The 13546-nt window shown below is 37.8% G+C and overlaps 1 protein-coding gene across 1 annotated transcript in view; it reads left to right on the top strand.

Moving 5' to 3' along the window:
* Positions 1 to 13546, top strand: part of GALNTL6 (polypeptide N-acetylgalactosaminyltransferase like 6) — a 451137-nt gene that overhangs the window by 359419 nt on the left and 78172 nt on the right. The window contains exons 5-6 of the mRNA XM_030449917.1: positions 5231 to 5416; positions 10791 to 10974. Of these exons, the coding sequence (XP_030305777.1) occupies positions 5231 to 5416; positions 10791 to 10974 (370 nt within the window). The remainder of the gene's footprint in view (positions 1 to 5230; positions 5417 to 10790; positions 10975 to 13546) is intronic.

The raw sequence follows: 13546 nt of genomic DNA, 5'->3' as shown, positions 1-13546 counted from the left end.
GCACACCAAATTAAGTAACTGGATACTCTGCTTGAGTAGATCTTTAATTACTATGTCCAGGTAATTGTGTCTCTGCTATTCTTTTATAAAAGCTCCTCCAGATTTTAAATTAAGACAGAAAAGGCCCACAAAAAAACAATTACAATGGAGAATTTGTTTACAGACTATTGCTAGAAGAGACATAATGCTTCCCTTTAGCACCACTTGTCAAAGCAGTGACAGCCTGTAAACCTCCTGCCCATGCATTATTCTTTATTTGTCACTGCCTGTGGCAACTCTTGCTCTGGCAGGTGCCTGGCATGTGTCAAACATATGATTCATGGGTTCATTTGATCAACGCTGTGAAGGAAAGAATGAAAGAATGATGCATTTTCTTCTAAATTACAAATTAGACATTTACTCTCTATATCTAGTGACAGGAGCTCTGGCTTCTTTCTATCCAAAGTGCACCATTTATAGCTCACTGCAGAATTTAAATTCTGGCTTCTTGCTCTTGCCTATCTCTGAAAGGGAAATTTATGTAATATTACTGCATATAAATGAGGCAATCTTACCTCCCTGTTTTATTGTTGTGGCAAGATGTTTCTTTTGGTAACAAATGGGCAGAATGTGTTATCCCCTGGACATTTAAAGGCCTTTTTATTACAGGTTGCTCTTTCTTTCACACACCACATTATAATTTCTTTCAGAGAATTTCTTTAGAATTATAGTTTTGCTTTGACATTGCTGCATGTTTACTTGGGCACTTGAGTTTACTTGCTTCTAAATATATGTGTGTAATATTTATGTTTTGTGTGCATGATGCTTCTTCTGGAGATAATATTAGTAGCACAGTAATTGGGAACTGTGGGAAAGTGCAGTTGTACTATAGCAAATACAATATCATTTGGGTTTTTTCTTTTGTGAGGGAAATTTATGGAGTCTGGTGAACAGGGGCATCTTATTTTTATGTTTTGTGAAAAAGACAAGGTTATAAAATCAAAAATTGTTTGTAATCACAAACATCTCACAAACATCTAGATCATTTGTGATCAAAGTTATTCCCATATAGAGAATTCTAAAGTCTTGTCTATTCTGTTTTAAGCAACAGTTGAGCTGTGAAATTCCCAGGTATTGTCTTTGTCATAGCATCTATGTACTCATGACCCCTGGCTCAAACATGGGCTGTTTTACTGACCAGCTAGTCTCCCAATCCAGCTACTGACCATCGGTCCTGCAGAACTGCAATTTTCCTTTAAGGAGTCTCACCACTATATTAAGAAATATGGGAGTGACTTTAAGGAGTGGTTCAATATGAAAGGTATTTTTTCACTGCTTATGTAAATGGTAGAAAATACTAGAGTTTTCCTTAAAACTACTACTATTCTGTTGTCTATGGGTGTTACTCTGTTTGTTTGTGCTTCTAGACTTTGGTAAGATTTGAAACAATTTGTTCCACAAGACCTTGCAGAGGGAAATACAATATGAGAGCACTTCATATTGATTTAAGGTAAAAATAAAAAATTACTTATGCATCCAAAAGGGATTTTTTTTCCTCCATTTTAAGATATTTTCACTCTCACAACAATATTGTAGCTAGTCACTGAACTTAAGTACTTCTTGATGATTTTGTAGTCATTGAGAATATTTCCCAAACTGTCATCTTGGCCAAATCTCAGAACTAAAGATAGAGTAGCTATTGTTACTGGAATCTGCTTGGCTGTCATGACTTATTGTTAGGATATTAATAACATGTAACTGTTTTAGCAAATCTAGATACCTTATGTATCTCTAGTAATCTGTATTCTTTGGTCTGGATGTAGACCTGATCTTTTTTTTTTTTTTTTTTAATATCACTTCTCTAACTAAGCTCTATAAAGATGAACACTAGAATTTTTGTTTTCTTTCTGATAACTTCCAGATATGTCTAAACAAGGATGCATTTAGAATTCTGTGTGAACATGCAAATATTTCTTGTGCACATCTACTTTTTTATGAGTTGTTCTTTGAGCAACAAGGAGAAGATGATAAAATATTCAATCAGGGGACTAATTGAATAGGTGAAAATTTTGGGATATGTAATTCTGGCATCAAAAGATGTGCTGGATGTTTTAATGCAGTTTTTCACAAATTGGGTAACACAATGTCTGAAATGTGTGAAGAGCTATCTGAGAGTGGGAGGGAGCAAAGTTGTATTGAGAACTTCTGTTCCACAGAATTTCAGGTATTCTGGAAAGGGAAAAAAAAATTGAGATCATTCTTTTCCTGAGTTTACAGAGAATCTGAAGCAATGAAAGAACAGTGTGGACTAGCATTAATTTCTCAGAGCTCAAGCTCAAATATAACCGATGACAAACGAATCATATTATTCACCTCTTTTGCTACTAACCAATTGATAAAAGAACAGAGAAGAATATATGTAATACAGTAGTTTACATCATCTTGTCTTGAAGTGAAGGGATAGGCACTCAGCTTTCAGAATTTTCCCTTTGCAAGATATGAAAGAAATGAAATTAAGTTCTTTGAATGAGACTGAATTTCACCAAATTTATTGGGGCCAAGAAAAGTGATATCAATCCGAATAGATGAGAAGAGCATATTCTATTAGTTCACTTAAACTTCAGCAGTGGCTGTATTCAAGCTGTCAGGCAAGGGCCTGACATCATCCCTTGAGGCATCTAACTAGTGAAAGTCAAATTCAGCTGTGCCTTGAAGTTCTTCACAAGCAACAGAGAGCCAACCAACACCACAAACAGCTTCAGCTGTCCAAGTAAGGCCCTGCTTCTCTCCATCAGAGAGATCAGATGATTCTTTGGTAGCCACCTTCACATACAAAGAGGGAGACTGACTAGAATTATCTCACAGGTAATAGTAAAGCAATTTTATCTGACACATAGACAAAGTCAGAGCTGTATATTAAGATCCTCTGATCAGCTGGCATCTTGTCACTGAATCCACCTCTGAGGGTTGGCAAGTGAAAAGAACCACAGGAAATTCATGAAATTCTGAGAAGTAACAGAAGCTATTGGACCTAACAGATTAGGTTTGATTTATTTTGGAAAAATCTAATATCCTGTCACTTTGAAACTGTTTCTTTTTTCATGGATCTAAGATCACACAATTTACATCATAGAAAAAAAATCCAGATTGACAACCCTAACAAACTTATTTTTATTACCTGCAAGGTCTTTGTGTTTGTATTTTTAAGGTCTGTTTTCCTTCTTCTATATTCTTACACTATGGGAATAGCCTCAGTGGAGCTCATAAAAACAGGACAACTGTTCAATAAATATACACTTTAGACAGTTTTGTACATGGGTACAAATGATCTAAGATTTGAGTTCAGTAATTGTAAGCTCAGTCATGATACTGAATTGTAGCTGGTACCTAAACTGAATCACACTGGTAACTTGTACACAGCCCTCGTCCTGTGGATATGGTTGGGCATACAAAGATCATAATTCATATACATAGTCTATCTCTTATCATTGCAGCTGCTGGGGGTTTGTGTTCGTTCTTACTGAGCACATAAGTTGGAAAATGGGATGAAAAAAGAGATACCTCTTATTATTTCATAGAATCATAGAATCATTTAATCTGGAAAAGACCTTTAAAATCATTGAATCTAACTGTAAATTAGCCAAATTTCATAATTTAAGTCTGTGTATTCTACAATCAGTGACAGAGTAGAGGTCAAAAGTATTTGTTTATCTGAATGTCTTTATGTCTTTTTTTTTTTTTTTTTTTTTTTTGTCTCAGATTTGGCCTTTGTCACTTGATCTAATACTCCTTGAGAGATCTATGAACACAAAACACACTCTTTACACAACAGATCTCCAAACCATTTGGTTTCTCTGGCCCCAAACCCCTAGTTTCTTCTGTAATCCTTGCAAGCAGATGTTCCCAGGTCTCAGGATGCTCCCTCTTTTGTGTCAGTGTGCAGCAGGATTCCTCAGTGCAGAGAAGCATCTCAGACAGTACTCTGCTATTAAATCTATGTATATATAACTACACACCAGTGTTTCTGCTTCTTCTTCTTAATCTGCAGGTAGATTTGGAATGTCCTGTGCGCTTGTCAGCTATGAAGGAAAGGAGCAGAGGCAAGAAGGAACATGTGCAGGAAGCTTTGTTTCATTGGAGCTGTATTTTATTTTAATTCAAGGTTTTGTACTCTCCACACCAGAGGTTGTTTGCTTGTTGTCTTTAATCTATGTGTCAGCCTTATATGCTTGAGGGTACTGCTAAATGATAGTCTGTTTAGATAGTCTCTAGCATAGTTCTTGCAGTCTCTAATGAGGGAGTTCAAAGAATTAATAGCTGATATAAGAAGCAATCATAACCTGGCAAAACCATCTCAGTAAGACTTAGCTTTCAGCCACTAGCATCACTAACTTTGGCTTATCACGTTTTAATTATTGGAGACTAAGCTTTTTTCTCTTTCTTTCCCTGCCAAATGAAATTATCAGGTTTTTCCAAAGTAGTCTGACAAGCTGAGGTGGTGTATCAAAGGCAAAAGATCAGTATTTCTGTGGTAGATGTATTTAGGAAGAGGCAAAACTGTTGAGTGATTATTGTTGTTGGGTTTTTTTTATGAAACTAAGTGTATGATTCTAGTCAGAAGAAAATATTTCCCAGAGGTGCTGTTTTGTGATGCAAACAGAACCAGGTTATGCAGATAATGGAATCTATGAACTGCTCTGTATTTGAAATTTAATTTTATTAGGAAGTAAGCAGTCTGTTTGCTTCACATTGTTATCCAGCTATTAAGATCTTCCTTCACGTCTGCTTCCTTTCCCCTTACAAAAACATTCTGATCATGCTAGTTTAATGCTTACCTTTAAAGATTTGCTTTCCATGAATAGTTCTTCATAATTACTTGATATAGGAAGCCCACTTGGAAAGGACACTGTTTATAATATGGCATGTCAGAATGTTTATCTGGCTTTGGGCTGCAGGAACCAGAGGATGGATGAATATCCTGCAGTAGTTTTGGCCACGATTATATTGTGGATGGCAGGTTGCCAGTAGCAACTGCAGTAAAAGGTCCAGAGTGTCAGTGTCTTCCTCTGTGTGATAAAACAGAGAATATGCACTTTCCAAACCATCGCAGGGAGGATTTGTGGCAGAGTTTGGAGGACTTGAAGTGACAAGAGGTGGAAGTAGATAAGCTGCTTGCAGGTTGCATGCCAACCTGTCCTGTTGGCTCCTCCAGGCCTGGCACCACTGACGCTTTTTTTGCCCTTCTTTCTAGAACATTTAAAAGAGAAGCTGGAGGAATACATGGTCCGTTTTGCCAAAGTGAGGATTGTACGAACCAAGAAACGAGAAGGGCTTATTCGGACCAGACTGCTAGGAGCCTCGCTGGCTAGAGGAGAAGTCTTGACATTTCTGGATTCCCATTGCGAAGTCAACGTGAATTGGCTCCCTCCCTTGCTTAGTAAGTGTATGAGCATTCATCAGCCATTAAAATTAGAGCATATAGTTTAGGTTAAGCAATCAAAGCCATGTCCCACAGTAAGCAGGACATAGACTGTATGGAAGTGTTTAGAGCTCTGCTGCAGTGTCTGAATAGCCAAGATGAGAAAGAACTCAGATAAATGAGAGCAGCTCCATTTTGTGACTACAGAGCTAGTAAAATTTTGAAATATCATTTTGGTCTATTAGAGTTACAATTTATTTTATTATTACTACTGCTAAATACACTATTAAATCTAGTATTATGCCATGCCCTTACGATATACCTGAAAACTTCTGTTATGCAGGTATTATTTTCCTTCCTAGTCCTCCACATTCCATTAAAACAGCTTTTGCTGTAAATGTATACAAGACTTCAGAGTTAAATCCAATAACAACTGCATTCACAACAGGCAGCTCAGTAAGAATGATTTGCTATTGACTGCTTTGCTGGATTCCAGCTGCATCTGGCAAATCACCATTAGTCAAAGGAATGGAAAAAATCAATTGTTGTAGTCTAGGATTTAACTTCAGGAAACAATGTCCCCTTTCCTACCTGACTACATGCAAAGTGTATGTGCTTTGCAAATGGGAATGTTTTTTTGCTAACAAACAAAAGAAAATTTCTGAGTTTACTATCAAAGAAATTTGTATTAATTAAAAAAGTATGCTGTAAGTACATGACAGGGTTTCACCAATTTATGGTTATTGTTTCTTGAATTTTGTTGCAATGACTAGTTTGGCCACACAATGAGCTGATAAAGCATTTGTAGCAAGAACAGATGCTGTTCTGCTAATGAACTACCACTTGAGACCCAAAAAAACCTAGCAACTATGATTTTTTTCAGTTTGTAACAAGATAATGTACAAAATTCCAAATTTTAATCCTTTCTACCTTCAATATAAAATTACATGCTCATATACATAGTCTCTCCCCTTGTTACCATTTTTCCCTTAATCACAACATCAGCATTTTTAAAAATAACCTCTGTGTCTCCACTTTAAGCCCAAATGGCATAAAAGAGCAGAGGGAAATACATGTTTCAATAAGCCTTCCACAAGAAACACTATTTGCCATTAAACAGTGGCATATTCTACAGCCACCTTTCCTCTGCTTTCTGATTTTGCCCCACCATGATGCATTGCCACTAATGACAGAAATCTCAAGATTCTCATTCTTGTTCTTGAAAGCTTCTGCTAAGTTACTGTAGATGAGACATAAGTCTTCTATGTTTTAACTTAGACATGGGAAAATTGCAAGTTGTGAAACCAGTTCCTTTTCTGGTCTAAAATGAAGGTACATCTAGGTATCAGATGGTATCTAGAGGGTATCACCCTCTAAAATCTCAAAAATAAACTGAATGGTGACTGAATGGATTCATAATTGCAGTTAGGTTGCATCAGGGTATAGAGCTTATGATGGGAACCCTCAGCCTCGAGCCAGAAAACTGGAAAGATGAAAGAAGCTTCATCAGGAACCAAGTCACACTTCTTAGTTCTACAGTGGAATGAGATCTTTCTTGTTCCATGCACAGTAGAAATACCCTTAGCTAACCAGCCAGAGGACTGAGAAATTACTCTTGAAAAAAACTGGAGCCCAGGATCAGTAGATCTATTATGAAAGAAAAAGTAGAGGATGAAGGACAAATAGAGAAAGACTACACAGCTAGTGTAGTTAGATGTCCTGTGCCCTTTTTTTCCAAAAAGGATGAAAGAACTGTCTCATAACCATTAGATGGCAAATATTTGCTATACTGAAACCAGATGACACCTTGTTACTAATGATAGTGACGTTAATATAATTTTGCAAGTATTGTCTAAAGATCTGTCTTTTGCTTCACTGAACACTGCATTTGACTGAATGTCATTCAAAGCAAGGGATATACTGGATATTAATTGCTTTCAAGCTGCCCTATTTTAGCTCTTATTGTAAATGCTATGTGTAATGAAAAGTCCCCATGACTCCCAGTTCAGCTGTGCTCTGGAATGAAGATTGTCAGTCTTTGCTGAGAGAGGCATTGGGGCTGGATCACAGTTTTCAGTTACACTCTTTTGTTTTCTTTTCTTATGAACAGATGTAAGAATGCTTAGAATGCTTTTTTTTTTTTTTTTAAGCTCAGTTTATTTCTTTATTTTAAATGGGTTTCTAAACTGAGATAAACCATTCAGAGTTTTGCATGATGTTCACTGAGCAGACAGCTGTAGTTATGTGAAAATGTGGGCAAACACAGCTGTCTGTTGTTACTCCTCAGTAATATCAAGTTAGCAAAAGGAAAGATGTGACTTGGGCTCCAGCTGCTGTAGTTGAGAGTCTAGTGTGAAGCTGCAGTTATTGCAGGTTTAAGGTAGGGAACTGAGCAGCAAAACAGCTTGAAAGATCCAGGCTCATTTTTCCTTCTGCTGATATTGCTGCAGGAGGAAGAGGGAAGATGGAGAATAATCATTAGTGCCATAGACTGCCAGAGCTAGGCTTCCAAAATAGATTTTTTACGTGACCAACACTTATATTTATACAATGATTAGATGATGCATAGCAAGTTATCAAGTTAATGGATCTTTGAGCAACCTGATCTAGTGGGAGGTGGCCCTGCCCATGCAGGGGGTGTGGAACTAGGTGATCTTTAAGGTCCCTTCCAACCCTAATTGTTCTAGCATTGTATGATTCTATAAAGACACCTGCTAGCTATAGTTGTCTCTCCACAACATGTATATGATGCATGATTGGCAGTGGGGAAGACTAAAAGTACAGATACTTATGACAACTCAGATAATATATATAATATATAATATAAGAAATAATTTACTGAGCCAATCATATGTTGTCACCATCTGTAATCATAGGAGGAAAATAAGAGTACTTTCAGTGTGGCATTGCTACTTTAACCAGGCCAATTTGAAACAAACACTTGAAATTAAAGATCTGCATCTTTCTTCTAAAGATAAAGCCTACATTTTTAGACTGGCTTATGCAGTACAGAAAACTTCTTATTGCCATAGATGCACACTCTGCTTGATACTAAAAGTGTTGACTTCAAATATGCGTGTGTATATTGCTTAAAACTGCTAAGGGGAAAGCTCTGAGCAATGTTCTCCCTTGATCCCATGCTTTCCCTTAAGTTGGCAAGATTTTTACATGTAGAATGGTGCTTACCTGTCTGTTCTTCCCTTTATCTGCAATATATGTACACTGAAACAATGGATTGAAATTTTCAGAACAATAGGAATTTGCGAGAAGATTATAAGTAAAGGCAATAGAAAAACTGTAAATCATTTCACCTGCTATTTTCAGGCTCTTGTATTAGGAGCAGGTGGGATAAAGAGCAGTGGCTTGCAAAGGTAGAAGCATGTTCATATATGTAAAGCTATGACACTAGCACTCTTAAGAGAAGGAAGCTAGCCCTACAGCCCTTTTTTTCTGTTTCCTGATTTCATACTGGGGCTACATCAAAGCCTAAGAAGTATATATGAGAAATTCATTATTTTAGGCATACTGAAAGTAGCAGGCAGGCTGCAAGTGTGATTGTTTACTGTGCCTTTTGGTGTGCACAGCTTCAAAAGTCTGAGAAGTTGGTTGTGCAGATACACACAGGTAAGCAGGTAAGCATCATTGTACTTGTAAAAGAGTTCGGGCACTGCACAAGTAATTTTCTCCTTGGCTATCTCTGCATGCAACTCAGAATTTCCAGTCCAGAATTTCCACCAGACTCTTTAAAGGCAGAAGCTTTTGAAGATCAAGAGAAGGATGCTAATGTACTATAAGCCAACCTTTGACCTGCTCCAGCCAAATCAATCCCATTTAGTTTGTCTCCTCCAATCAATTTAGAAGGGGGGGGATCAGAGACAGATTATTATAAACCCTGTAGCTGTTAGTAGGAACATCACAGGAAATATATTACATAAAAATGTCTTTGCGTAACGATTACAGATAACACTACACAGTATACCAGTGAATATAATTATATGAGGCGATAGCACGAGTAATGTAGCTATTATGTCTGCAATGAATTTCATAGAATTTTGTGGGAGCCTGTGCTTTAAATTTATTTCACTATTAAAGAATAAGGATGTAAAAAACTGCTGAACTTCCAGACACAGTAATTTCTCACTAGCAGTCATCATTGTAACCCCCATTTGGGCAGTCTCTAAAAAACTGACAATAAATGTGAAAACTACAGATGCTTTGCTAAAATAATCTTTTTTTCTTAATTTCAGTCTTTCAGGAGCAAGGAAGCAGAATCTGTATTAATCGTTACAGCAGTATTACCTGCTTTCCTAGCTAAGTGTATGTTTCACACTCAGCCCTCTAATTTTTTTTTTAGGATATTATCAAGCACTAGTGACAACTAATCCTTAAAAACACGTTTTCTACATAGGTCATACAATGTGTTATATTTTGTAAATAATTTAGCCTAGAAGCTAATATAGAGAAAAGCTTTTTATACTTGGAATTTGTGGAGATTTTGTTTTTTCAAGGGTCCATCAATAGTTTTTCTACTGTCCTTTTTTGCCATTGAAGCTACAAATTTTCCCTGTAGTTCCTCATTTCAAATCATTGTTCTTTTGCCTAGTTCTTGCATTTGGAATGTCTTCTTTAGTTTACTTGCTTTTCTGAGGACCTCTCAGGGATTAAGCAATAGGACTCACCAAAGCAGATTCAGGCCCACACTGCCCTTCTTTTAGAGATGGGAATTTGATTTAGCCTCACAGCTCTATATGTTTTTTTTAAAAAAGGCAAAAAGAAACTCCTTTCTTTAGAAAATAGGTGAGTAAGAATAATACTGTGGAACTTTCTTTATGTCTCAAAGGTCAGTACAAAAAAAAAAAAAAGAACACAAGCCCTGTTTTGTTCTTCATGTTGGAGTTTGCCTTTAATTTGTGGCATTTGATCTCAAAGCTGATGCACACTAGAGCCACTGGAACAGCAGCTGAGCGGTTGCAACTGTTGAGATTCACATTTAGGAACACAAATCTCTCACACAGGAGTTTGCCATACACACTCCCCACAGCTGAAGGAGTATTTTTACATTTTGCTTGCTGACTTGCTCCGTAGCTGACAGAATGGGGACAGCTCAGAGTAGCAAAGTGACAGAGATATAGATGACTGGACTCCTGTGGGTCTCACAGGGATATGCCTCCCTTTAAAGAACTGTAAATTCTTCTAATCATTGCCCAACTGCATTAAGTCCACTTTAGATAAAGGTTCGGTACGGGTTTGAAAAATGAAATTATTTGGGGGCCGTAGGGAACAAAGCAAGCAATCTTCAAACATCAGAAAACCTGTGGGACTCACTTCTCAGCAATATGATAGATGGCTTGACTAGACATGCCGTTTCCTATTTTCTACTTTCATTTTTCAGACCAGATTGCACTAAACCACAAAACCATCGTGTGTCCTATGATCGATGTCATTGACCACAATCACTTTGGCTACGAGGCACAGGCGGGGGACGCCATGCGAGGAGCTTTTGACTGGGAAATGTACTACAAAAGAATCCCGATTCCTCCAGAGCTCCAGAGAGCTGATCCCAGCGACCCCTTTGAGTAAGTAGCAATAAAGGGGAGAGTGGGAATATGAAGCAGAAAGAGCAAAGCAGGTAACTGTAGCAGAAGAATCCAGACCCTGATATTTCCATGTAGGCCACTTTGTACTAATAGAAGGGAGCAGAAGCAATCAACTTCTATACAGGTTTATAAAACCTCAAAACTCGAAAAATACCAGGGCAACAAGTTGCAAAATTCACAAGCTGTGTCTGGATTTACAAACCTTCCCCACAAAACATCCCCAGTGTTTCTACTTAAAAGAAACAGGCACATACTTGTAGTTAAGGGAGAGTACTGACTATGGACAAAGAGTGCTTGTGACTACAGTTATTCTGTGTATTTGACACAGCATTCCCTGAGTAGACTTTAATATTTTCTTTGTTGGAGATAGATGCAATATATGCATCAATAGCTGAGTCCACGTTCTGCCAGGGGATGCTTAGTTTACGACTATTGATATTGTTACTGTATATGTATTGCTGTAACTTAAGCAGAAGGCTTTCAAACAGAGTCAAGCTGATTTGTAAATAAATTTTATAAGCCAGACTCCAATCCCAGTATTGTGTAGATCAGCTCATTTGTAGGAATTATCTTATTTCACAAAAGCAGACCCTTTTTTACCTAGGATTAATCCACATCATCAAGAGAGAGGACAGACAGACAGAGATGGTTCAATGTGGCAGAATCTCCAGGTCTGTCTTACAGTGTGTATCCCAGCAGGGCTAGGAGCAGGACTGGCTCCAATACTGTCAGTAGCCCTAACTGAAACTCCATGCTGCAGTTTTACCAGTTTAAAAACTCAGCATTTTCCCATCCCCGAAACAAAAACTGGAAACAAATAGCAACAAAAAAACCTGTGTCTCTGGCCCAAACTCTGCATTATTTTGAAGTAACAAATCTAATTCATGCAGAAATTGACCTTTATATCCATGGCATGACCAGCTCTTTGTAGGGAGTAGGTAATTGCAGCATTTGGTGGGCTTATTGTCATTATTCTGCTTGTTCCTTTTTACTTATCTCCGTCTAGGCCCATCAGTCTTCATTTTGCATTTGTGGAAGTGCTGATGAAGTACTTACCATCAGCTGCCAATGTGACCACTCCACAACATAAATGCAGCTAGTGCAATCAGATAACACTCTAAAGCTGCTAGAACCTCCATTGCTCTTCCACAAGTCTCCCTGCTCCCTCTGAGCAGTTGTAATTTCAAATCACTTATTGAAAGTCTCTTAGTAGATCTTACTATTTTGTTCATTTATCGAACTTTGTGTATAAGTAAAACATCTACATTGCCAGCATAGCTATGGTGTTGTTTATTAGCTGGTTCACACATTAGCAGTTTGTAGTATGCACCTCTCAAAGAGAAGGCAGGCCTGAAGAGGAGGCACTCATAGAAAACTTTCCAGAACAGGGGAGTCTTTGTGCCACAGAAAAGATGTGGTGGGTTTGTGTGAGCCGTAGTTATCATCAGCCTTGGCAGCAGTTGATACCCACTTCACACTGCCTGTATTTGTAATACACAGAGATGAATGGCTCCCCAAGGAACAACAACCTATAAATCTCTTGTAATTTGAGTACTATTCTCACCAGAAAAGTGGAAAGGATTTCCTGTTCTTGCACAAATCGGTGAGAGTCTTCCTTTGTTTCCCCCACACAGGATCTACAACAGAGCAGTGCATGTGGGAAAGCAGCACTGCACATGGGGCCACCCTGTCTGGCCTTACACATGGCAGCAGGCTTGAAGGCTGGCAGAGCTAGGACAATCTCTTTGCTCTGCCTAGAATGGCAAGAGTGCAGAAGTGTTTTGAATAATCAATACGAATTTTGCTTAGGGGAGGAATTATTTTCTAATTCAGTCAGTGCTTGTTTTCCCCTAGGGCCTTTCCTGTTGTCACTTCAAGCATTTTAATACCTTGATTGCAACAAGTATGGTAAACCTTACAAACCATTTTAAGGTCTCAGTAACTTAACTGACCAAAACTGCTTCTGTAGAATTAGAAGAGTTTATCTAAACTCTAAAACTAGAAATGGCTTCAGTGCCATATGGCTTCAGCCAGTGCCATAGTTATAATGTTGCGATTTTGTAAGTAATTATGATGTTATTTTCTAAGCAGTAGGGATTTTTTTCTTTAGGTTAAATATTTTACTATTGGTATACTAATAGCTCTATATCTTGCCAGCAGCATCTGAGCTGAGCTGATCCTTAATGAACTGGAAAATTGCCGGCTTTTTTAGTAAAATACCAGTAAATAAGGAGTGTAATCCAAAATTTATGCTGATGATTTTTTCCCCTCACTTAAAATGCCAACTTAGTATGTGTGTTAAGAAGAAAAGGTCACATCAGCCTAAGAAATAATGTACGTAAGACCAGATCAAACTACAGAAAATCTAAGGTCAGCCATTGTATTATCTGAACAATATGTTTGCTTTCCATCTGCACATGATCAAAATACTCCTGCAGCAGACATCAGCAGAGTGTTTGCTCTTGACACACCAAACTGAAGTGTTGTCAGGTAGGCTTTTGGTGTGATAGTAACATGGACCTTACTGAGCTATGGTGTTTCTCTTTCTTTT

Source organism: Calypte anna, chromosome 4A, assembly GCF_003957555.1.
Source record: "Calypte anna isolate BGI_N300 chromosome 4A, bCalAnn1_v1.p, whole genome shotgun sequence".
NCBI classification, from domain to species: domain Eukaryota; kingdom Metazoa; phylum Chordata; class Aves; order Apodiformes; family Trochilidae; genus Calypte; species Calypte anna.
Note: the sequence above shows the minus strand (reverse complement) of the source record. Positions and strands in the feature narration are given on the sequence as shown.